At 39.8% G+C, this 22,486-nt stretch overlaps 3 protein-coding genes across 5 annotated transcripts in view; 1 reads left to right on the top strand and 2 right to left on the bottom strand.

Annotated features, from left to right (window-relative positions):
* The window catches only part of npas4l (neuronal PAS domain protein 4 like), a gene marked incomplete at its 5' end in the record, with an annotated part of 6,890 nt that extends 1,740 nt beyond the window's left edge, over positions 1-5,150 (bottom strand). Inside the window, one exon of the mRNA XM_079473406.1 lies at positions 4,907-5,150. Within this exon, the coding sequence (XP_079329532.1) occupies positions 4,907-5,150 (244 nt within the window). The remainder of the gene's footprint in view (positions 1-4,906) is intronic.
* A 1,365-nt stretch (positions 5,151-6,515) lies between these two features.
* klhdc3 (kelch domain containing 3) lies at positions 6,516-12,609 on the bottom strand. Of its 3 annotated transcripts, XM_079473052.1 has the most exons (9): positions 12,534-12,590; positions 12,212-12,289; positions 11,545-11,791; positions 10,573-10,749; positions 9,885-10,000; positions 9,728-9,799; positions 9,195-9,408; positions 6,872-6,958; positions 6,516-6,653 (listed from the first exon to the last, which is right to left on the bottom strand). In XM_079473052.1, exons 3-9 carry the CDS (start codon positions 11,696-11,698, stop codon positions 6,541-6,543), a joined length of 933 nt encoding a protein of 310 aa, XP_079329178.1. In that variant the 5' UTR covers positions 11,699-11,791; positions 12,212-12,289; positions 12,534-12,590; the 3' UTR covers positions 6,516-6,540. The 3 variants fall into 3 exon arrangements, with proteins under 3 accessions (XP_079329178.1, XP_079329180.1, XP_079329179.1); XM_079473054.1 differs by lacking the exon at positions 12,212-12,289 and having other exon boundaries at positions 12,534-12,609; XM_079473053.1 differs by having other exon boundaries at positions 12,212-12,572.
* A 6,856-nt stretch (positions 12,610-19,465) lies between these two features.
* On the top strand, positions 19,466-22,486 carry LOC306903312 (protein yippee-like 5). Its single transcript, XM_079472380.1, has 3 exons — positions 19,466-19,760; positions 20,221-20,373; positions 21,517-22,486. Exons 2-3 carry the CDS (start codon positions 20,233-20,235, stop codon positions 21,739-21,741), a joined length of 366 nt encoding a protein of 121 aa, XP_079328506.1. The 5' UTR covers positions 19,466-19,760; positions 20,221-20,232; the 3' UTR covers positions 21,742-22,486.

The raw sequence follows: 22,486 nt of genomic DNA, 5'->3' as shown, positions 1-22,486 counted from the left end.
AAAAAATAAATTAAATTACCCCGAGGGCAAACACAATGAAATGAAAGAGTGTGTTAAATGTTGTAGAAAACACAAGTGCACAACAATAATGAAAGTGAATTCAATGTCATCGTTCATCTGAAAGAATGTATTTATTCATATTGTTCAATCATGATAAACCGATAGCAAGCTAGCAAATGCAGACCATTCACTGAGGTTCAATGGCAAAGAATAAAAATGAACAGTAGAAAATAAAAAGGTTTGATGTTAAAGGGAGACTATATTCTGTCATCATTTGATCTCCTCCGAGTTGTCCCACATCTGTATAAATGTCTTTGTTCTGATGAAGACACATTCTTTGGAAGAATGCTCATAACCAAACAGATCTTGACCCCATTTACTCCCATAGTAGGAAAACAAATACAATGATAGTCAAAAGTGCTCCAGAACTGTTTGCTGTCCTACATTCTTCAAAAAAATGATGAAGTAATTTTTCCTACTGTGGGAGTCGAGACCTGTTTGGTTATAACCATTCTTACCAATATTTTCCTTTGTGTTCATCAGAACGAAGACATTCATACAGATGTGGAACAACTCGAAGGAGAAGAAATGATGACAGAATATTCATTTTTGGCGAAGTCTCCCTTTAATGTTTTGCTGAATGATCATAGATTACTGACAGTGAGCAGCACTGGACCACCACTCTTCACCATCCATTTAATACAACACACAAGCAGACAGACAGAGAGAGAGAGACAGGGAGAGACAGAGGTGTGGGGTTGTGAGTGTGAACGTGTGGTGTATGTTTATGAGCGGCCTGCTGTTTGATGGCTCATTTGTGTTAGGTGATCAGGGAAGTATCATTGAGGACGTTCCTCCCTTTCACCTCGACACACTGTAACAGCACACACACACACACACACACACACCCCTCCTGCCCCGCTGCCCTTATGAAAACACACTTGCTGTTGGACGTAAAACCACTGGGAATGTTGACTGAATTCCTCTGAAGGTTCTCTGGCACACATCACCTCATTAGCTTGAGTGTCACCTTCTTAAAAGGTCAGTAATGAAGAAGTGACCGATCCCCCTCCACACACACACACACATTCATCCGTTTATCCCGCAAAAATCCACAGAGAGAGAGAAACGCACATACACACAGAGGCTTTCATGAGGCTTTTCCTCTTCCTGTTTCCGGGCGAAAGGAACTCATCATGTAATATGACTTCCTGTGAAGAATGTTATCTGTTCAGTGCACATGTCATCATCCTCATCCACTGGTCCAACATCAGCTGTGAAAGGGAGTCAGTCGTGAGATTCTCTCAATCCACACAAGACCATCTCTGTTTAATCAACGATGAGAACATGTCGTTTATCCAAACAACGGTCATCTCTTACAAACATGTACCATTATCTCACGACAGGAATTGAAACCAAAACTATGGCCACCCACTTAAATACATGCTGACTATCCTTTACTTTAGTAGAACTATGGGATATAATGTAAGGAATTGAGTGTTTTCTTTAATATTCATCATTAAACAGTTTTATTGGATTCATATTTTGAATTTACAATAAAAAACCTTTTAGCTTTTTATGGTTACATCATAAATAAGTCTAAACAGTCAATAACAGGTCATGACACGCGTGTTCAGCTGTATCTGAGCTGTTATTCTGTTAAGGTCACGACGCTCGCTAAATAAGCTCAAAATCAGAATCAGAAAGTTTGAGCTTTGAGCCAGGACATGATTGAGCTGAAAAAAGACATTCATATACAGAAACAGCAATGGTAGAACTTAGGGCTGTGCAGTTAATCGAAAATGAATAGTAATCGTCAATTTTGACCTTCATCAATTACAAAAACAAAAGAATGGAGGTAAACGATCATTGTGCCGCATTCCATTTTAGCAAGGATCCTCTCTTTTCTTCTAGTATATATCCACAGTGCACACCTTTCCTTCACAGTGGTTCAGCTGTGCTATTTCTTTACATTTATTTGGAGATTAAAAACCAAGTTTTCTTATTTTCTATGTTGTTTTAAAGGTTAATGAGTAACCGTGCTTAATAATCGGGATCTCAATACTGGCCAAAATAATCGAGATTATGATTTTTGTCATAATCCAGCGGCCCGAGGAGAACTGAAGCCTTCAGTTTATAAAATGTGCAAAAACAACTTTGAATGAAAAGATGATTTTGTGACATAGAGAACATAACACAAAAGTTGTTCTCATCACTATCTGAAATTCTTCAGTCTTTAAACCCCAGATTTACTTCATCTCAATCTCAGGATTTAAACGTTAGCTATCAGAGACCCCTGAGGTGTGAGAGTGGGATTAAACAGACACACAGGTAGAGATTCTAGTAACGTCTGTCTGGCTGCAGAGAGAGAGAAAGAGAGAGAGAGCGGGCATTTAGATTAGAGAGAGACAGCAAGCATTAAGACTGAGAGAATCAGAAGAGCAGATAATGTTGCAAACAGGGCGGATGGAGTCTGGGGTTAAATTTAGACAAGAGCACAGAATATCAGCGTTTAGCCCATGTGAAAACAAAAATCACCAGAAATTATCACCAGAGAAACACTGTTATCTCTTGCCTCTAACAAGAGCCAGAAGAGAACAAACACACAATAACACACTAACAAGATTTCACCTGCACAGTCAATTCAACATCACACGCATGTGTGTGTGTGTGTGATTAATACTGGCGCTTCACACACGACTCGAGACCTCGTGAGACCAGAGAGAGATTGTCTGGAGATTTTCTCAAGTGTGTTTCGTCTAGCCAATCAAGTTTTGAGCTGAATCTCTGTATGATTGACAAGAGCCGTCTACAAACACACACTGCAGGAGGCCCACAGACACAAACACACACATGTTAGCGCAACTATCTTTATGAGGACATATACTGACGCAATGCAATCTCGACTCTCGGGCCGTTCCTCTCAGCATAAGAACTACGTGCCTTACCTAAACACTGAAACCTTTCTTATAACCTAACCCCAAAACTAAGTCTTGACCTTCAACCATTCCTTTAAAGGGCTCTCAGGAAGTGAGGACTGGCCAAAATGTCCTCACTTAGCTCTCTTAAAGCAAAAATATACTCTGGCCGTCCGCGACCACGTACCACCCACATGAATGTAATTTTCCTCATCAGGAGTGTGCGCAGTCGTCCGCACACCTCTTCCACATGCAGCCCATTTTTGTGGGCGGAACACATACAACAGCGCATGTGCGAAAACATGTTGAGTCAGTCTAGTCCACGCTGTGACGTGCTGTGCATGTGTCAAACTCGTCCATCCACGATTAAGTATGCTCAAGAAGCAGTGCGGACGCATTTGTGGCGAGGCGTACGCGGAAAGTCAAGTATACCCTAACCCTTAAGTCCACACTCGTCTAATACTGGTCCTGACCAAGATAGATGTACAAACACACACACACGTTTTACTACACTAGTCAGGGCATTACAAAAACTTCATATATTTTATTCAACCTAACCATCAAATGTGCGTGACATTAGATTTTCAAATCATACCAACCCAACATAGTTATTTAGATAAATTCATTTAACCAAAACAAACACAAGAGAGGCGGCTCATCTCAGAGTCACACAATCCAAGCTGTCGTCCCACACGATATCCCAGCATGCCAATCTGTTACATTCCTGTTTACATCCTGACCCGTCCCAAATCCCTGACCTGGCAGTGCAGAGACGAGTCGGCCGGTCCGACACGTCACGGCGTGACATTCACTCTATTATCAGCTGATACAACCACGCACGCAGCAGGACGCCGTGACCTCATGACTATCACACGCACGCACACGTCATGACGAACATCAATGATCTTCACTACAAGTGTTCAAATGTTCCAGATATGACAACAAGTGTTTTGTTTGTATTCATGAGAAATTAACACAATAACTCAAGGAAATATTCCCATTACAGAATTATCATACTGACGACATCCTGGAGAAGTGGGAGTGGTTTGTAAAGGTATATTCTCTTGTCATTGGCACTGATTTTAGTGCTGATGTTGTTGTGTGTGTTTCGGGGGGTTTAGTTGTTAGGTTTCAGGGGCTCATAAATCAAACCAGTGGCTGAATTTCACGCCTCTCTTTAGCTCAGCACGCTTGTTTACTCTTCTGTAAGTGCTGTTCAACGGCCCTCCACTAACACACACACACACACACACACACACACACACACACTTTAATATCACCACAACACACTAAACTATCCCTTGACACACAAATCAAGTCCAGCACCAAACACAGAATTCACAGAAACATCACAATCACATGTGAAAAATGAAGATGAATGATGTGCGTCAAATGACAGGTGGATTCTGGGTTATTGTGTCAAGATTTAGTGACTGGATTTGAACAAAACTGTTACTTTTCCCAAATTTTAGCACCAAAAATTGTCCTGAAATAAGTCATGTGGCGTCTGCTTACTGCACGTATTTGATTCATATCTCCACACGTGAAAGAAGTCTGAAAGTGATGTGAGATTTCTAACAAAATCTGAATCTCATCAACCATGTAGTGTGGGATTAGCAGAGAAATGTGTCAGCAAAACGGAGGTCATGGGTTTGATTCCCAGGGAGCACAAATATACAATAACAGCAATGCATTGCAAGTCAAAAAGGGTCTGCCAAAAACATACAATAAATGTGGTATTAATATTAATTCTTAATGGATTCTCTGAGCAAACGTTTGTGTTGAAATGGTCTGGTTTGGATTGTATTATATCCAGTTAACAAGATCTCGCTTACATTCAATTTAAATCAATATGATTTCTACAGCACAATTTTCCATTGTTGTAAAGCTTCATATAGAAAGAATAAATGGGCGTGTGATTATTTTGATTAAACCCTCTGGTAAAGGCTCTGAAATATGAACTACACTTTACAGTGTTGAAGTGTTACAGGAGCATCCAAACGCTTGGCTGGTGGTGTAGGAGCCCAGCAGGACACCTGTAACATTAGACAGCACACGTTTCTCTCCCTCCCTCACTCTGTCACAGCTCGACACCACCGCCTGACGACGGGCATCACACGACACGGAGATGACGATTATGGGATAGCTCTGTGGTTTCCCACACACCTCCAGGCCTCTGAAGACAGCGCTCTCTGGAGCATTGAGAAGTTTATGGTGCTTCACTAAAGCCATAAATCTACGCTCAACAAATTCCTTCAGTTTAAGTAAATATCATAAACGCAAGAGGAATATCAGCGAGGTGTCTGCTCAGCATCAGGCCGCTCTGGACACTATAAATCTGACGACCGTTTCCTGCGGGTGAAGAATACACAACCCGCACGACCCCGCCGCAAATAAACTCCATTAGCTGCCGTGAAGTTAAACGCGTGTTTATGTTTGTGATAATCATTAACAGCGCTGACATCTTCACACACACGTACTAAACACTAAACACAAGTTCTCGTGTCCACAAGGGTTTGTTCGATTTAAGCAGCAGCAGTCACTGACAGAGAAAGAAATCAAAACAGAGCCCTGCCTTGTATTTTTAACCAAAGTGGGATGGAGATCAGACAGAAGAACGCAATTCCTGTGATTTCACGCTCAGCTACATGAAACACATCTCAAATAAAAGGCGTGAATGAATGAATCTGTCCTGAGGTCAGAGGTCAGCGTTTACTCACCTCAGCACACAGGGAGAAAGTCTCGACCCAATAGCAACCTCACGTCACATGCATTAGACACAGATAAACAACACCCGACACGAGTCCTGATCTCTGTGAGAGATTTGGTGGAGAAGTCAGACAGGAAAAGATGCGCGCCGAGAGGAAATCCTGCTCATATGCCACAGCAGCGGTTCAATGAGGAATATTAGTGTTACAAACATCAGATCCTGCTTAAGAGCTCAGACACACAAACAAACAAAAGCCCCTCCAAGACCCCACAGTTTATTATGTCACATTTATTATTCTACCAACACTGGAATAAAAAAATCATTTGACCTCATGAAAGACTGAACATTGCATGTGTACACGAACAACGCAATACATTCACACTGGAACATTACAAAGAACAAGAATTGTATTTTCACACAATTGTGTGCAGTGATCATCACTGGAGTGATCACAGAGCAAAGCAGAGAGACTGGTGCGTTCAAGCGGCTGCGGTTATCTGCCACTGTGGACCACACCAGAGCAGACTGATGCTTAATCCAGCTGAGCCGCTGGATGATTAAAACAGAGCTTCACCGCAGGACTCAGATAAGAGCGCCCCCGCCTCATTACACTGCTTGTGGGAGACCTGTAGTCTGCCCCCCTTCCTCAATCTAGCCCTCGTACAGCAGACGCACGCCAAAGGCCTACATCATCTTGTCCTCTAGCACCGACAAACACCACCAAAACACGTGAAGTACTTTCTCTGTCAGTTCCAGTTTACAAAGTTTCTGGAGAGAATGCTATACATCGAATATACGTTCATGCCTGTGACATCCGACTCATCTGATGAATCCACTGAAACATTCGGTTCAGACGGCCATTTATCACAGCAAACATCATAAGACGGTTCAGTTCGGTGAAATCAGCACAGCTCACCTGGTTCCTCCGAACAGAATAATGCGATCTCCAACCATACAGCAGCACTGTCGTCTTCTGGGACACGGACCTTTACCTTTCGGTTCTACCTTCTTCCAGGAGAACGCCTCTAAAACACCCAACACAAGAAAACACATGAGAGTCTGCGAGCCCATTCATTCAATCACTTCATGTTCGCATCAAAACCTTTAATCATGTGACTGCATGTCAAACACTTTACCATCGGGACAAGAGTGAATCTTACTCACATTCAAAACTACTAACAAAATAAACACGAAAATAAGAAAGACGAGGATTAATGAATGTGCAAAAAATGAAGAGACTCACCTGGATTAAACTTCCAGAGATCGTTGAAATGTCGGTCCAGGCGAGCATTATAGCCACCAAAGATATACAACTCACCGTTGTAAGCAACTTACAGATAAAAACAAAAACAAATGACAAAAGAAACAGTCATGTGATTGACATTACATACATATTGTATATATAAAGTATACACCTATCAGTATACACATCCTAATATTGCGTTGGTCCCCCTTTTCTGCAGCAAACTGTCATGCACTGTGTACTCTGACACCTTTCTATCAGAACCAGTATTTGAGCTACAGTCGCTCGTCTGATAGATCGGACGACACAGGCCAGCATTCACTCCCCACGTGCATCAATGAGCCTGTCGCCGGTTCACCACAGTTCCTTCCTTGGACCATAGATACTGACCGCTGCAGACTGGGAATATCCTCAAGAGATCATAATAATATTAATAATGTATTATATTTGTAACATGATTCTCTTAGACCCTAAGCGCACCAGACAGCATATACCAAAACAAAACCATTCAACTACACTAACCAACTTTATAAAGTGAGTCTTTGGACTTTCTTAAAGCAGTTTTTGGTTGGAGAGTCTTTCATCACTCTACCACCCATGGTACTTCATTTATATGCAGGTTGCTGATGGGTACGTGACCCAGAGGAGCGCACAGAGTGAGCTGGAGTATAAGGAGTAACTTGATTGTATAGGTAAGTGGGGCAGTCCCATGGATAGGGTTGAATGTCAATATCAACATTTTCAAATCCACACGGGGCCTGAACAGGAAGCCAATGCAAGATGATTGACAATTAGGTGTATATGTTAGTACCCGGGCTGCTGAATTCTGAACATATTGTAATTTCTTGATAGACTTATTAGAGAGACCAACATAAAGTGCATTACAATAATCAACACAAAGGCGTGAATAAGCCCTTCTGCATCAAGCAGTGATAGAGAAGGTGGTAGTCTGACGACACTTCTTACATGAAAAAAAACGCCGTTTTCAAGACCATTTTAATTTTGACATCTAACATCAATTGTGAGTCAAAAACAACATAAAGATTAGGCACTCGACTGGACAGAGTAGCAAGAGAAGCTCTTACCCAGTCGTCTAGCCATCACAATTTGACCCTTGTCTAACTCGCTCTAATCCTAACGCTAACCCACTTGTCATGTTTCAAACACATCAACTTTCTTGCTGCCCGATATTTTCCACAAACTAACAGATGTTGTGATGAAGAGATAATAAGTGTAATTCGCTTCACCTGACAGTGGTCATGATGTTATGCCTGATCGGTGTATATACATTATATATATCAATAATCAGAACTGTAAACTCAACCACTTCTTTCTGTCTGACTGATGCTGCTTTCACGCGCTGTCAGGATTTTCCCACTTACTACCAAAGTCCTTATTACAAATTCATCAAGATCAAGCGATGACAAGTCAAAATGTTTACAAGATAAGATTGTCCTGTCTGTTGTGAGCTGTTTTGGAGAAAAACTTATAAAACTCTCAGCCGCTACAGCAATCGCTTCGTTTGAGCGTCTAGTTGTGTAAGCTTCGATTTCCCTAGTGCTAACCCATTATCAGTAAACTCCAATAGCACGTGAAAGCAGCATAACATCATCACAGGCTCTGTCACATGACTCTATGGAACAGAGGTTCTCAACTCTCCAACCCTTATCTATGGGCTCTGAGCTTAAGACAAATACATGTGCATAGAAGAAGAAGAGACTTTCGTTGAAGAACACTTTATAAATCAACAAATGCACAGAATGCAAACCACAAATACACCTTTAGATGTTGCAGAAAAATGACTGGAACTTACTAATAAATAAAATTTATATGGTAACACTTTACAATGGCACATTCAGTAATTTTATTAATATGAACGATATTGTTTTTAAGCACGTATTAACCCTTGTTGATGTTAGTTAATGTCTATACAAATAAAGTAATGTTAACAGTTATGTTTGATTTAAGCATGTATTACTAACGTTGAAAAGAACACATACTAAGATGAATAAATAGTTCATGTTAGCTAATGCTTCAACAATTGTTAACTAATACCTTATTGTAAAGTGTTAGCAAAAGTACTTTCAAGTATTTGTTTGTGCATCACTTTCTGTGCATTTCTGAATCGCTGTGCGGATGTTAAGATATGCACAAAAATCCATAAACAAGTAGACTCTGCCTACCCAAACTAATAGTGAAACTTCTCCATTGCATTAACCAGCAGGGCACATTCTAGCACGTCAGGTCAAACGTTTATTAGTATATCTTTCTACATTGTTTTTGTCTATGTGTCAGGGTTAAGAAAAGATGTGCGCTCGCTCACAGGCCGAGTGACTCCTCCGCCCCTCAGGCAGCAGTTGGGTCGTCGGCGTGTTGAGCCAGCAGTTGGTCTCAGTGTCGAAAATTTTGATTTTATTGCAATAGATCTCATTGTTTGAGTGGAAAGGACCGAATCGATCCGCTCTACCGCCAAACACAAACATCTTGCTGCCAATAATAGTGGCAGAGTGAAAATCTCTCCATCGAGCTGGTGTACCCTACAAAGAAAAACACAAAACAGATAAACATAAACTGTCATCTTGTATAAAATCACAAGGTTTAAATAAATCACTTTGTTGTTTTTATGCAAAAGTGAAGGAGTAAGAAGGTTAGGTGATATGGCTACAGATATTTTCAGGCTTTATTGAAAACATCTCAAAATATATCCACAGATTTGCTTGACTCTGTTGTTATACACACCCGCCTGTGTGTGCGTGAGTGTGTACTACTATCACATGTAAAACAAAGCATAAGCAGAAAAAGAAAGTCCAACAAATCAGCTGAACAGAAGAAATGCATGAGGGCCATCAAACTCACCCTAGCATTCACGAGAGACCAGCACATGCTCGTGGTGTCCAGCTTGTGAATATCATTAGAGAAACAATCGGCCTGAGAACACAGACGTCATCAAGTGTAAAGCATTTGTTTAACAGGAAAAAATTATTCAGGTTTTCTCCATGTTACACACACACACCAGTTGCTCGTATCCACCAAAGATGTACATGGCTTTTCCTAAGACACAGGCCGAGTGCCCATCTCTAGCACCTGGAACTGTTCCGGAAATCTTGGGTGTGAACCATCTGTGATTATCTGAGACAACAGTGAGAGGTTTAATATACTGTGTTTAAAACAAACCTAAATCATTTCACTGTGAAACAAATCAAGAAAATAACTCACAAGCTCTTTTGAGATCAAGTAGCACCTAGAAAATCACTTTTGTTTCCACCATAAAATGAATAGGGCATCATTATTTTTGTCTTATTGCTGTTATTGTTCTGTGGTTTTTATTACTGATGTAGCAAAGATTTAATAATGTTGTGTGTGTTCCCGCTCTGCGTTTGTGCTGGTGCTTTAGGGTAGGAATTCCATACATAAAACTATGTTCAAATTGTACATATCAGAAATTCAGCATTTATAAAATGTTTATAAAACCTTTGAAATCTGCAATACATGTACTGTATATATTTTGAGGATTTTCTATTTCCTCTCGTGTCAAACCACCGTTTGAGAACCAGTACTATGGTAAACAGATATACACATGACACTGTACTTTATGAAAGCTGAAGAACACTGATGAAGAGTTTTGCTTAACCCATGAAAGAAAAAGATTTGACTTTTGGATTACAATACACACATCTCTAAGATCTTTGAGGGACACTTACTGACATCAAAGGCGTAGAGCACATTACACGCCCCTTCAGTGTCATTACGACCACCCCAGATGTGGATGATATCGTCTACCAGGACAGCAGTGTGCCCGTAGCGCATGTAGGGCACTTCCTGTGCATGCTCTCGGCCTCCGGTCCTTACGGGCGGCAGTTTCGTCCAGCGCAAAGACACTGCCCATGCAAGACAGAAAGTATAAGGTGTTGATGCACTTCAATGTGCACTCTGCAGGCACGGTGGAATATTAGCAACACGTTAGTGGTATGAAATCTTTTCTCTTTTAACATAAAGAATATATACGATTAGCGATGCACCGATACCATTTTTTAAAGACTGAGTATGAGTGCCGATATTATTTTCTGGTACTCGCCGATACCGATGCCTCTACCTTTTCCCAACACAGTGAGACATGCTTAAATAAAGATAGAATAGCCTCATAATTACAAACAACTCCACCTAAGACACATTATGAAAACATTTATACTTAGAAACAATTGTATAGTATAAAGCAATGTTTGGATAAAAGCATCAAATGCTCAAATGTAAATGATTTGATGTGCTTGTCAAACTTTCAATGCAAATTTCAGTCAGTTCTGTTACACGAGGTATCAGTCTTTGGTATCGGTGCATTTTACGAGTACATGAGCTTAGTATCGGCCCTATAAAGTGTTGCACGTTTTATTGGTGCAAAGTCCAGAGGAAGGTTTTGTATGTATGTTAAACTGTTTTTATCCCATAATTAGAAAAACCACTTTAATGAGGAGTGTGTTCCATCGGGTTAGAAATACTACATGCTCACTTGGGATCTTCACGTCCAGTAGAACACTTGGACCAAATACAGGAAATACGTCATGAAAGTAGTCCAGGTGTTAGGGATAGGGGTAGTGCAAAGACTGCAAGTGTGGGTATCTGGACAAACTAACGCTCCTGCATGCGCATCGTGTTTCACCGCATCAGACACACCTCACCTGTGTTAAAGACGTGAACGTCAATCTGCCTCAAGGTCTCGTAATCTTCGCCCGAGCAGTATCCTCCAAAGGAGTAAACCTTGTGACCGACCGCTACGGCGGCATGGTTGACCCTCCGTGGCCCGCCCTCCAGGTGCACCGTCCAGCGTAACATCACACGCTCGGCCACCTCCTCGCCACTGTCGCTCCTTAAACCATCACGACGGCCGATGATGACATCACTGATCCGACCCGAAAAACCTCAGAGCTGTCAAAGGAAACACAGGGTCTCAGATAGACCGTTCTTTATGAATGTGACCACATATGGCACAGATCTGGAGGGAGACTTCATGAAAAAATCAAGTAGGTAAAATATACATTATAAGATCATATCTCCAGAGACAGAGGAGATATTTAGAGAAACACAAGCGTCTCACATAACACACAGTGTAGTCTACATGGAGCAAACACAATGGATCATGACACACATGCAGGAGATGAGCTTTAATCCCACACACATCATTCAACTTGATTTACACAGATGAAGAGATTCACAAACTCACTATTGACACAGATAACGCGCGTCACCTCTGACACATGACATGAAGCATGTTAAAACTCTACACATAGATGTACAACATGTAACTTATTTGTTTATGTGTTCAATAATACAACAACTTTTACTCACCCAACGAAACAATTCACACCCGTCTCACCAGACCTGTGTCTGTAGTTCCACACATGCTTATAATATGAGCTCTTTTTTCTAATTGAAGGTGACAAATTCAGATGAAATATGTCAATATGTATTATTAGCCGCTCAAGCTAACCAGGCTAAAGCAAGATAAACAACATTAAACAGCCCAACTGAACAGATAAAACGAGGAAGACATTCCACTGTCTATCACGGACAATCACTGCAGAAAATACAACGTTTATAAACAAAGGGGTTTAAAAGTAAAAGTGATGTTAATCATTAGTGTTTATGCTTGTCAGAAACACACTCTCACCTTGTGCTGTGTGCTAATGCTAAAGCGCAGCTCGAGCTCGATCTGGCGCCCTCTGTCGACAGCACACGCTCAATGCAATGTTTTGACATCTCACACTTGTATGAAGTTCACACTGTTTTTGTTATACACATAATAAAATATCTTAGCAATAAAATAACGACAGAGGAAGATACTGTGCTTCATATCATTTTGTGGTGTGTGCTTGATGTCCGATTTCACTCACCATCAAATAAGTTATTTCCCAGTTTATGGTGGTGATTCAATGTATCGCGAGATCGCTGTCAAATGTTGTTCGCTTTGTAATCTCAATTGTTTTAAATAGAAAGAAAAGCAAAATGAAAAACCTAAATCCTATCTGTAAATAAAACAACTGGCTTAATTACAGCAAACAAATTCAACATTTTCAATATAAAGCACCTTTGGGTTTTCGTGGTGGAAATAATCAATTAGAGGATGAATCTATGGATCGCAACACATAAGCACTTATGTAAACCCAGAATTGTGTGGTTAACTTACAACCGCAAGATAAACGAGAACTGCTGTTTAGTAGTAAAATAAGACTTGTTTGAGATGCAGCAGTAAGATGAGTGAAAACAGCGCAGACAAGACGGACACTTCACACATCGCGCTGTCATGGCGACTGGACATTTATCCCAAAAATCAAAGAAATTAATTTAAAGATTGTATATGATATTTATGCCTCTGGAAAGTTCCTTTATTGTGTAAATTCTGTAACTCATGTTGTTCTTTCATTTCTGGACAAAGTGCAATAATTGAGGTTAAATGAGTAAAATGTGTTAGAATGTAACATGTTTCTCCTTCACAACTCCTTCCTGGTGGAACATTCTTCCCAATGCAGTTAACCACATCTCTGATAACCTTCAAAAAACGACTTCAAACACATCTCTTCTGTGAATACTTGACAGATGAAGGGAAAAAATAAACATACACTAACCCTTCTCTCAACAGGTAGTGTTCTAGCTTTTGTGGAAACTAGTATCTTTGTATTAGCACCTATTGTACTATTGCTCTTTTATGACATATCACTTAAGTCGCTTTGGATAAAAGCGTCTGCTAAATGACTAAATGTAATGTAAATGTAAACATGTCGTTTCAAAGAAATACATATATGGAGAAAAATTAGGTAATTTTTTTAATTCATATAAATAGCTTACTTTTGTTAGCAAAGAGTTTTATTCCCAAATGTATTTTTTAAAACCACCCTGTTTATAGAATAATTTTTGGAACAATATTAAAAAATGCTGTCAATGGCAAATAATAAAAAGTTTGAATTTTGTTAGACTTATTCGATAATATAAATTATATTTGTTGTTTTTTAATAATTCATATGGATGGATTGAATATTGTGATTTTTTTCCTTTTTTGTCTTCTTTGTTGAATTAAATGTGATGATTTTTTTCTTGTCTTAGCCCCACTTAAAATGGAAGTTTTTGAATTTGAACTGTATACCATCTATTTTTGTAATGTTTATGTTGTACTTTAATAAAAATAAAAAGCGCTTTTATCGCAGAAAATCGATGCAATTGAATTGCCACTGCTTTTGCATGAAGGGGTATGGATGAGGACAATATATTTCACAAACTGTTGGTGTTTTTCCACATATAAATAAAAAAAGTCGTTTCCCATTGTGCTTGTCATCGACGTAGTCGGGGGAAAGCAACTGCGCTCGCCTGCGGATTTCTACGGTGGCCCACCAGTACACAACACAACGAAATTTGAAAAGCATACATAAGTTCACAACACAACGAAATTTAAAAAGCATACATAAGTTCACAACACAACGACATTTAAAAAGCATACATAAGTTCACAACACAACGAAATTTAAAAAGCATACATACGTTCACAACACAACGAAATTTAAAAAAAATTCATAAGTTCACAACACAACGAAATTTAAAAAGCATACATACGTTCACAACACAACGAAATTTAAAAAGCATACATAAGTTCACAACACAACGACATTTAAAAAGAAAACATAAGTTCACAACACAACGAAATTTAAAAAGCATACATAAGTTCACAACACAACGAAATTTAAAAAGCATACATAAGTTCACAACACAACGAAATTTAAAAAGCATACATAAGTTCACAACACAACGAAATTTAAAAAGCATACATAAGTTCACAACACAACGAAATTTAAAAAGCATACATAAGTTCACAACACAACGACATTTAAAAAGCATACATAAGTTCACAACACAACGACATTTAAAAAGAAAACATAAGTTCACAACACAACGCAATTTAAAAAGAAAACATAAGTTCACAACACAACGAAATTTAAAAAGCATACATTAGTTCACAACACAACGAAATTTAAAAAGCATACATAAGTTCACAACACAACGAAATTTAAAAAGCATACATTAGTTCACAACACAACGAAATTTAAAAAGCATACATAAGTTCACAACACAACGAAATTTAAAAAGCATACATAAGTTCACAACACAACGAAATTTAAAAAGCATACATAAGTTCACAACACAACGAAATTTAAAAAGCATACATAAGTTCACAACACAACGACATTTAAAAAGCATACATAAGTTCACAACACAACGACATTTAAAAAGAAAACATAAGTTCACAACACAACGCAATTTAAAAAGAAAACATAAGTTCACAACACAACGAAATTTAAAAAGAAAACATAAGTTCACAACACAACGAAATCAAGTCACAAGATAACACAAAGGAATAAAATCGAATTAAGTGCAAACCATAGCTGAAATGCACCAAAGTTCTTATATTGTTCTATATTTTTAGGGGCATATTCTGCACTTCCGTTATTGGTTCAGTGCAGACAGCAGCGGGAGAGAGATCTGAAAGCATACTGACTATTTAAGTCGAGGACAAAACATTCTAAGACTCGACTCAACACGCTTAACATCTTTCAACTGGAGCAGATTCAAGCTTTGACAGTCAGAAAAGAGCACACGACTGCCGCAGACCACTACAGCACATATTAAATGACTCATGACAACTGGCTTGATTCCATTGTGTTGTAGCTTGATGTCGCTCGATTCCGTTGAGTTGTAGCTCGATTCCGTTATGTTGTGTTGTAGCTCGATTCCGTTGTGTTGTGACTCAATTCCGTTGTGTTGTAGCTTGATTCCGTTATGTTGTAGCTCGATTCCGTTGTGTTGTGACTCGATTCCGTTGTGTTGTGACTCAATTCCGTTGTGTTGTGACTCAATTCCGTTGTGTTGTGACTCAATTCCGTTGTGTTGTGACTCAATTCCGTTCTGTTGTAGCTCAATTCCGTTGTGTTGAACCTCGATTCTGTTGTGTTGTAGCTCGATTCCGTTGTGTTGTAGCTTGATTCTGTTGTGTTGTAGCTCGATTCCGTTGTGTTGTAGCTTGATTCCGTTGTGTTGTAGCTTGATTCCGTTGTGTTGTAGCTTGATTCCATTGTGTTGTAGCTTGATTCCATTGTGTTGTAGCTTGATTTTATTGTGTTGTAGCTTGATTCCATTGTGTTGTAGCTTGATTCCATTGTGTTGTAGCTTGATGTAGCTCGATTCCGTTGTGTTGTAGCTCGATTCCGTTATGTTGTGTTGTAGCTTGATTCCGTTGTATTGTGACTCAATTCCGTTGTGTTGTAGCTTGATTCCATTGTGTTGTAGATTGATGTAGCTCGATTCCGTTGAGTTATAGCTCGATTCCGTTATGTTGTGTTGTAGCTCGATTCCGTTGTGTTGTGACTCAATACCGTTGTGTTGTAGCTTGATTCCGTTGTATTGTGACTCAATTCCGTTGTGTTGTAGCTTGATTCCGTTGTATTGTGACTCAATTCCGTTGTGTTGTAGCTTGATTCCATTGTGTTGTAGCTTGATTCCATTGTGTTGTAGCTTGATTTTATTGTGTTGTAGCTTGATTCCATTGTATTGTAGCTCGATTCCATTGTGTTGTAGCTTGATGTAGCTCGATTCCGTTGTGTTGTAGCTCGATTCCGTTATGTTGTGTTGTAGCTTGATTCCGTTGTATTGTGACTCAATTCCGTTGTGTTGTAGCTTGATTCCATTGTGTTGTAGATTGATGTAGCTCGATTCCGTTGAGTTATAGCTCGATTCCGTTATGTTGTGTTGTAGCTCGATTCCGTTGTGTTGTGACTCAATACCGTTGTGTTGTAGCTTGATTCCGTTGTATTGTGACTCAATTCCGTTGTGTTGTAGCTTGATTCCGTTGTATTGTGACTCAATACCGTTGTGTTGTAGCTTGATTCCGTTGTGTTGTAGCTTGATTCCGTTGGGTTGTAGCTCGATTCCATTGTATTGTGACTCAATTCCGTTGTGTTGTAGCTTGATTCCGTTGTGTTGTAGCTCGATTCCGTTGTGTTGTAGCTCGATTTCGTTGTGTTGTAGCTTGATTCCGTTGGGTTGTAGCTCGATTACATTGTATTGTGACTCAATTCCGTTGTGTTGTAGCTTGATTCCGTTGTATTGTGACTCAATTCCGTTGTGTTGTAGCTTGATTCTGTTGTGTTGTAGCTTGATTCCGTTGTGTTGTAGCTCGATTTCGTTGTGTTGTAGCTCAATTCCGTTGTATTGTGACTCAATTCCGTTGTGTTGTAGCTTGTTTCCGTTGTATTGTGACTCAATTCCGTTGTGTTGTAGCTTGATTCCGTTGTATTGTGACTCAATTCCGTTGTGTTGTAGCTTGATTCCGTTGTGTTGTAGCTTGATTCCGTTGTGTTGTAGCTCGATTTCGTTGTGTTGTAGCTCAATTCCGTTGTATTGTGACTCAATTCCGTTGTGTTGTAGCTTGTTTCCGTTGTATTGTGACTCAATTCCGTTGTGTTGTAGCTTGATTCTATTGTGTTGTAGCTTGATGTAGCTCGATTCCGTTGAGTTGTAGCTCGATTCCGTTATGTTGTGTTGTAGCTCGATTCCGTTGTGTTGTGACTCAATACCGTTGTGTTGTAGCTTGATTCTGTTGTATTGTGACTCAATTCCGTTGTGTTGTAGCTTGATATTGTTGTGTTGTAGCTCGATTCCACTATGTTGTGTTGTAGCTCGATTCTGTTGTGTTGTGACTCAATTCCGTTGTGTTGTAGCTTGATATCGTTGTGTTGTAGCTCGATTCCGTTATGTTGTGTTGTAGCTAGATTCCGTTGTGTTGTAGCTTGATTCCGTTGTATTGTGACTCAATTCCGTTGTGTTGTAGCTTGATATTGTTGTGTTGTAGCTCGATTCCGCTATGTTGTGTTGTAGCTCGATTCCGTTGTGTTGTGACTCAATTCCGTTGTGTTGTAGCTTGATATCGTTGTGTTGTAGCTCGATTCCGTTATGTTGTGTTGTAGCTAGATTCCGTTGTGTTGTAGCTTGATTCCGTTGTATTGTGACTCAATTCCGTTGTGTTGTAGCTTGATATCGTTGTGTTGTAGCTCGATTCCGTTATGTTGTGTTGTAGCTCGATTCCGTTGTGTAGTGACTCAATTCCGTTGTGTTGTAGCTTGATTCCGTTATGTTGTAGCTCGATTCCGTTGTGTTGTGACTCGATTCCGTTGTGTTGTGACTCAATTCCGTTGTGTTGTGACTCAATTCCGTTGTGTTGTAGCTTGATTTCATTCTGTTGTGACTCGATTCTGTTGTGATGTAGCTTGATTTCATCGTGGTGTAGCTTGATTCCGTTGTGTTGTGGCTTGATTCCGTTGCTTCAGACAAATGCCGAGAAATCTCGGAAGCCTTAACTGGCACAAAATACAGTTTATCACAGACCAAAAAGGTCACTTTCACCTCGCCACCACTAGCTGTGGCTTTATTCCTTTTTGTTGTAGCTTGATTTCGGTTTTTTTGTGACTCAATTCCGTTGTGTTGTAGCTTGATTCCGTTGTATTGTGACTCAATTCCGTTGTGTTGTAGCTTGATTCCGTTGTGTTGTAGCTTGATTCCGTTGTGTTGTAGCTCGATTTCGTTGTGTTGTAGCTCAATTCCGTTGTATTGTGACTCAATTCCGTTGTGTTGTAGCTTGATTCCGTTGTATTGTGACTCAATTCCGTTGTGTTGTAGCTTGATTCCATTGCGTTGTAGCTTGATGTAACTCGATTCCGTTGAGTTGTAGCTCGATTCCGTTATGTTGTGTTGTAGCTCGATTCCGTTGTGTTGTGACTCAATACCGTTGTGTTGTAGCTTGATTCCGTTGTATTGTGACTCAATTCCGTTGTGTTGTAGCTTGATATTGTTGTGTTGTAGCTCGATTCCGCTATGTTGTGTTGTAGCTCGATTCCGTTGTGTTGTGACTCAATTCCGTTGTGTTGTAGCTTGATGTCGTTGTGTTGTAGCTCGATTCCGTTATGTTGTGTTGTAGCTAGATTCCGTTGTGTTGTAGCTTGATTCCGTTGTATTGTGACTCAATTCCGTTGTGTTGTAGCTTGATATCGTTGTGTTGTAGCTCGATTCCGTTATGTTGTGTTGTAGCTAGACTCCGTTGTGTTGTAGCTTGATTCCGTTGTATTGTGACTCAATTCCGTTGTGTTGTAGCTTGATATCGTTGTGTTGTAGCTCGATTCTGTTATGTTGTGTTGTAGCTCGATTCCGTTGTGTTGTGACTCAATTCCGTTGTGTTGTGACTCAATTCCGTTGTGTTGTAGCTTGATTTCATTCTGTTGTGACTCGATTCTGTTGTGATGTAGCTTGATTTCATCGTGGTGTAGCTTGATTCCGTTGTGTTGTGGCTTGATTCCGTTGCTTCAGACAAATGCCGAGAAATCTCGGAAGCCTTAACTGGCACAAAATACAGTTTATCACAGACCAAAAAGGTCACTTTCACCTCGCCACCACTAGCTGTGGCTTTATTCCGTTTTGTTGTAGCTTGATTTTATTTGTGAACTTAAATTCTCCTTTTAAATGTCGTTGTGTTGTGAAACAGTGGGCCACCGTAAATATCGGCCAGGCCACCGCGAGAGTTTTTTGGAACACGTCACAGAACGAGGCGAACATAACTCGGACACATTTCATTTCTAACCGGCATGCATCTTGCGGTGATCGATTCTGCGCAGAATTTGGCAATCTCGAACAAGCCTATTGTCCAATAGATGCGGCTAGAGTGTATGACGCCATCGCCGCTTCGTCACACCGGATGTTGATAGCTGTCTGGCGGAAGAGCCGGAAGAAAACAAACGCTCGAGCTGTCTGGGAATAAACAACAGACAGATACAAAGCGATATTAAACAGTCGGCATAAAGAGGCTGGTAAGATGACACTGATAATGACAACGAGATCATAACGATTGTGATTTTAATTGTTATCTATTTACTTGACACGTCATGTGAATATTTGACAGAACTGTGTCATATTTTAACGCTCAGGAAAGTCGACCGTACATGACCCTGTCAGTCAGTAATATATAAATATAAGTGAACGTAAATGATTGATGAGTTGGGTGATAAAGGCTGCACGTCCCCAGAAGCGTCTTTTAATCTCTTCTCGTTGTTTGTTGTTATTGGGATGCTGTGTATGTCCTTTCATTTCTTCTGTAAATGCTTTGATAATACTATAGCTAACCACAATCATGCCATAGGCCTACTTAACAAATCTAGAGACTGACGACAAAATCAAACTTGCATACATCCACATGTTTATATTTATAAATTAATTTAAAGTATAAAGTCATTTTACTGAACGGAATAATTTACCTGCGTGTGTTCTCAGTTTGCTGGAGCCATGGGCCGCATCTTTCTCGATCACATTGGCGGGACGCGTCTCTTCTCCTGTGCGAACTGTGACACCATCCTGACAAACCGATCTGAGCTCATCTCCACACGGTTCACCGGTGCCACGGGCCGGGCCTTCCTCTTCAACAAGGCATGTGCTGCTTTCCTCCGGTGTATACACGAGGACGTGTCATAGAACTGTATGGTTATTGAGATAAGGTTGAGACCACTAACATTGACACTTTCATTTATAAAGTGCTTTATTAAATATGAATGTTTCAGAGCAGCTTCACAGCAATAGACAGAAAAGTAACAACCAGTTCATCAAAAGAGCTGCACGACTCTAAATAAATTGAGAATCACGATTCTTTTGTTTCAAATAGAGATTCGATTCTGATTGATGACATCATTTACTAGAGGTTCTGACAAAAATACTTTATTTAGGACTTATTACAAATTTCATGGTTAACCTACACTTACCATAGTGAGAAACTATACCATAGGCAAACTAACGTTTTTAATTTGACTTTAAATGCAAAAGTTTAACTTCCTTGCAGGCTATATTAAATATTTTCTAAAGTAAAACAAATTCACAATGTGACACTTGCAATTAAAGGTCCAGTCAGTAATATCTAGCGGCATTGCAACCTGTCACTCATATCTCTCATTAAACATAACAACACCTGTAAACAATTTAAAATAACGTGAAAACACGATGACGGCAGATTCTCTATTAGCGCAAATACATTAATAAGTGTGTAGATTGCAGATTGCAATCTTTAAAGAATGAATGGTGCCGCTCTGATAAATATCTGCCTACTGTACACAAAGAATAGAGCATGTTCTTGAAATCTAATCTTGAGCATTTGAATATGAATTCAGCGACTAACATTTACTGGTGAACATTAGCAGAATTCTTTAACTCAAATCCAAAGTCCACTAAGCAGCTGGGCAGAAAACAGTGGTTTATTCCCCATGGAATGCTTTATCAACTGAGATACAGCAAGCTAAATCTCTTCCCGCTTGTGAACATAAGCAAACTTCCTCAATTGTGAAACAATGTGAAATCAGCTACAAGAAAGACGGATTTAATTTATTTTATGAATAGTTTTTGAAGATGTTGTCCGATATTGCAAAGAGAGACGTAACTATGGAAACACACACAATATCATGCTTTCCATTCATACATTATTCTTAAAGGAAGATCAGGCCTCTATTTGGCACGGCAGCAGTGTTTTGTGACAGAGAATGTAAAGTGATACTTCACACTGATCTTGTACTTGTTGGTTATCAGGTGGTAAATCTGCAGTACAGCGAAGTGCAGGATCGGGTGATGTTGACCGGCAGACACATGGTTCGTGATGTCAGCTGTAAAAACTGCAACAGTAAGTTGGGCTGGATCTATGAGTTTGCCACCGAGGACAGTCAGCGCTATAAAGAAGGCCGTGTGATTCTGGAGAGGGCGCTGGTGAGGGAGAGCGAGGGCTTCGAGGAGCATGTGCCCTCCGACACCTCCTGAAAAGCTCACAGGCAGTGAGGCTTTGTGCGGATTATTCATCGGTGTATTTCTTCTCCAGAACACAACACAAGCTCTGTAGATTATCTCTGACATTGATTCAAGCAGTTCTGTATCTACAACGAAATAAGCACACCTGTGTCTGAGCAACTCATCATCTCTTATTGAATTGGTCACAACATCACCTAACACTTAAATGTCAAGATGCTGGCTTACAAGGCCTTCTGTTCTGAATTTCCTTATGAAGTTGTATATTAACCATGTGGACTGTGGACCATACAGTAGGATGAATGTGCTAAAATGAGCTGAAAAAACGTATTTTCTTTCATTCTAATTTAAGCACCAACTTAAGTAGCACGTCAGCCTGTGGCTTCTTTTGTATCTCTGAGTGGACAATGACAATGAGCGGTTTGGCATTTCAGTCCAAAAAGGATGCAAGAAGTCCATTCTGGTGTGAACATGACCAGATTACCTGCAGAAAACCGACGAGATAAATCCGTTTCAGTTTTATTATTACAGAAACATCATATTCAGAACACTGTTGTTACACCTCTATTTTTCCAGAACACATGCAATGAGAAACAATTAACGGGATTGTTGCTGTTATCTGTAAGTTTGTTTGTTTGTGACTTTAAGACTCATGCTTCACTGTAAAAGTCTTTTGTGTTGTAATTTCTGTTGAATTGTTTTACAAGTTTTGTTATTGTTTCATCTGTATCTCATTAAAGAATCTTGTATTGCATTATGA

The sequence above is a fragment of the Barbatula barbatula genome (genome assembly GCF_947034865.1).
Source record: "Barbatula barbatula genome assembly, chromosome: 14".
NCBI classification, from domain to species: domain Eukaryota; kingdom Metazoa; phylum Chordata; class Actinopteri; order Cypriniformes; family Nemacheilidae; genus Barbatula; species Barbatula barbatula.
Note: the sequence above shows the minus strand (reverse complement) of the source record. Positions and strands in the feature narration are given on the sequence as shown.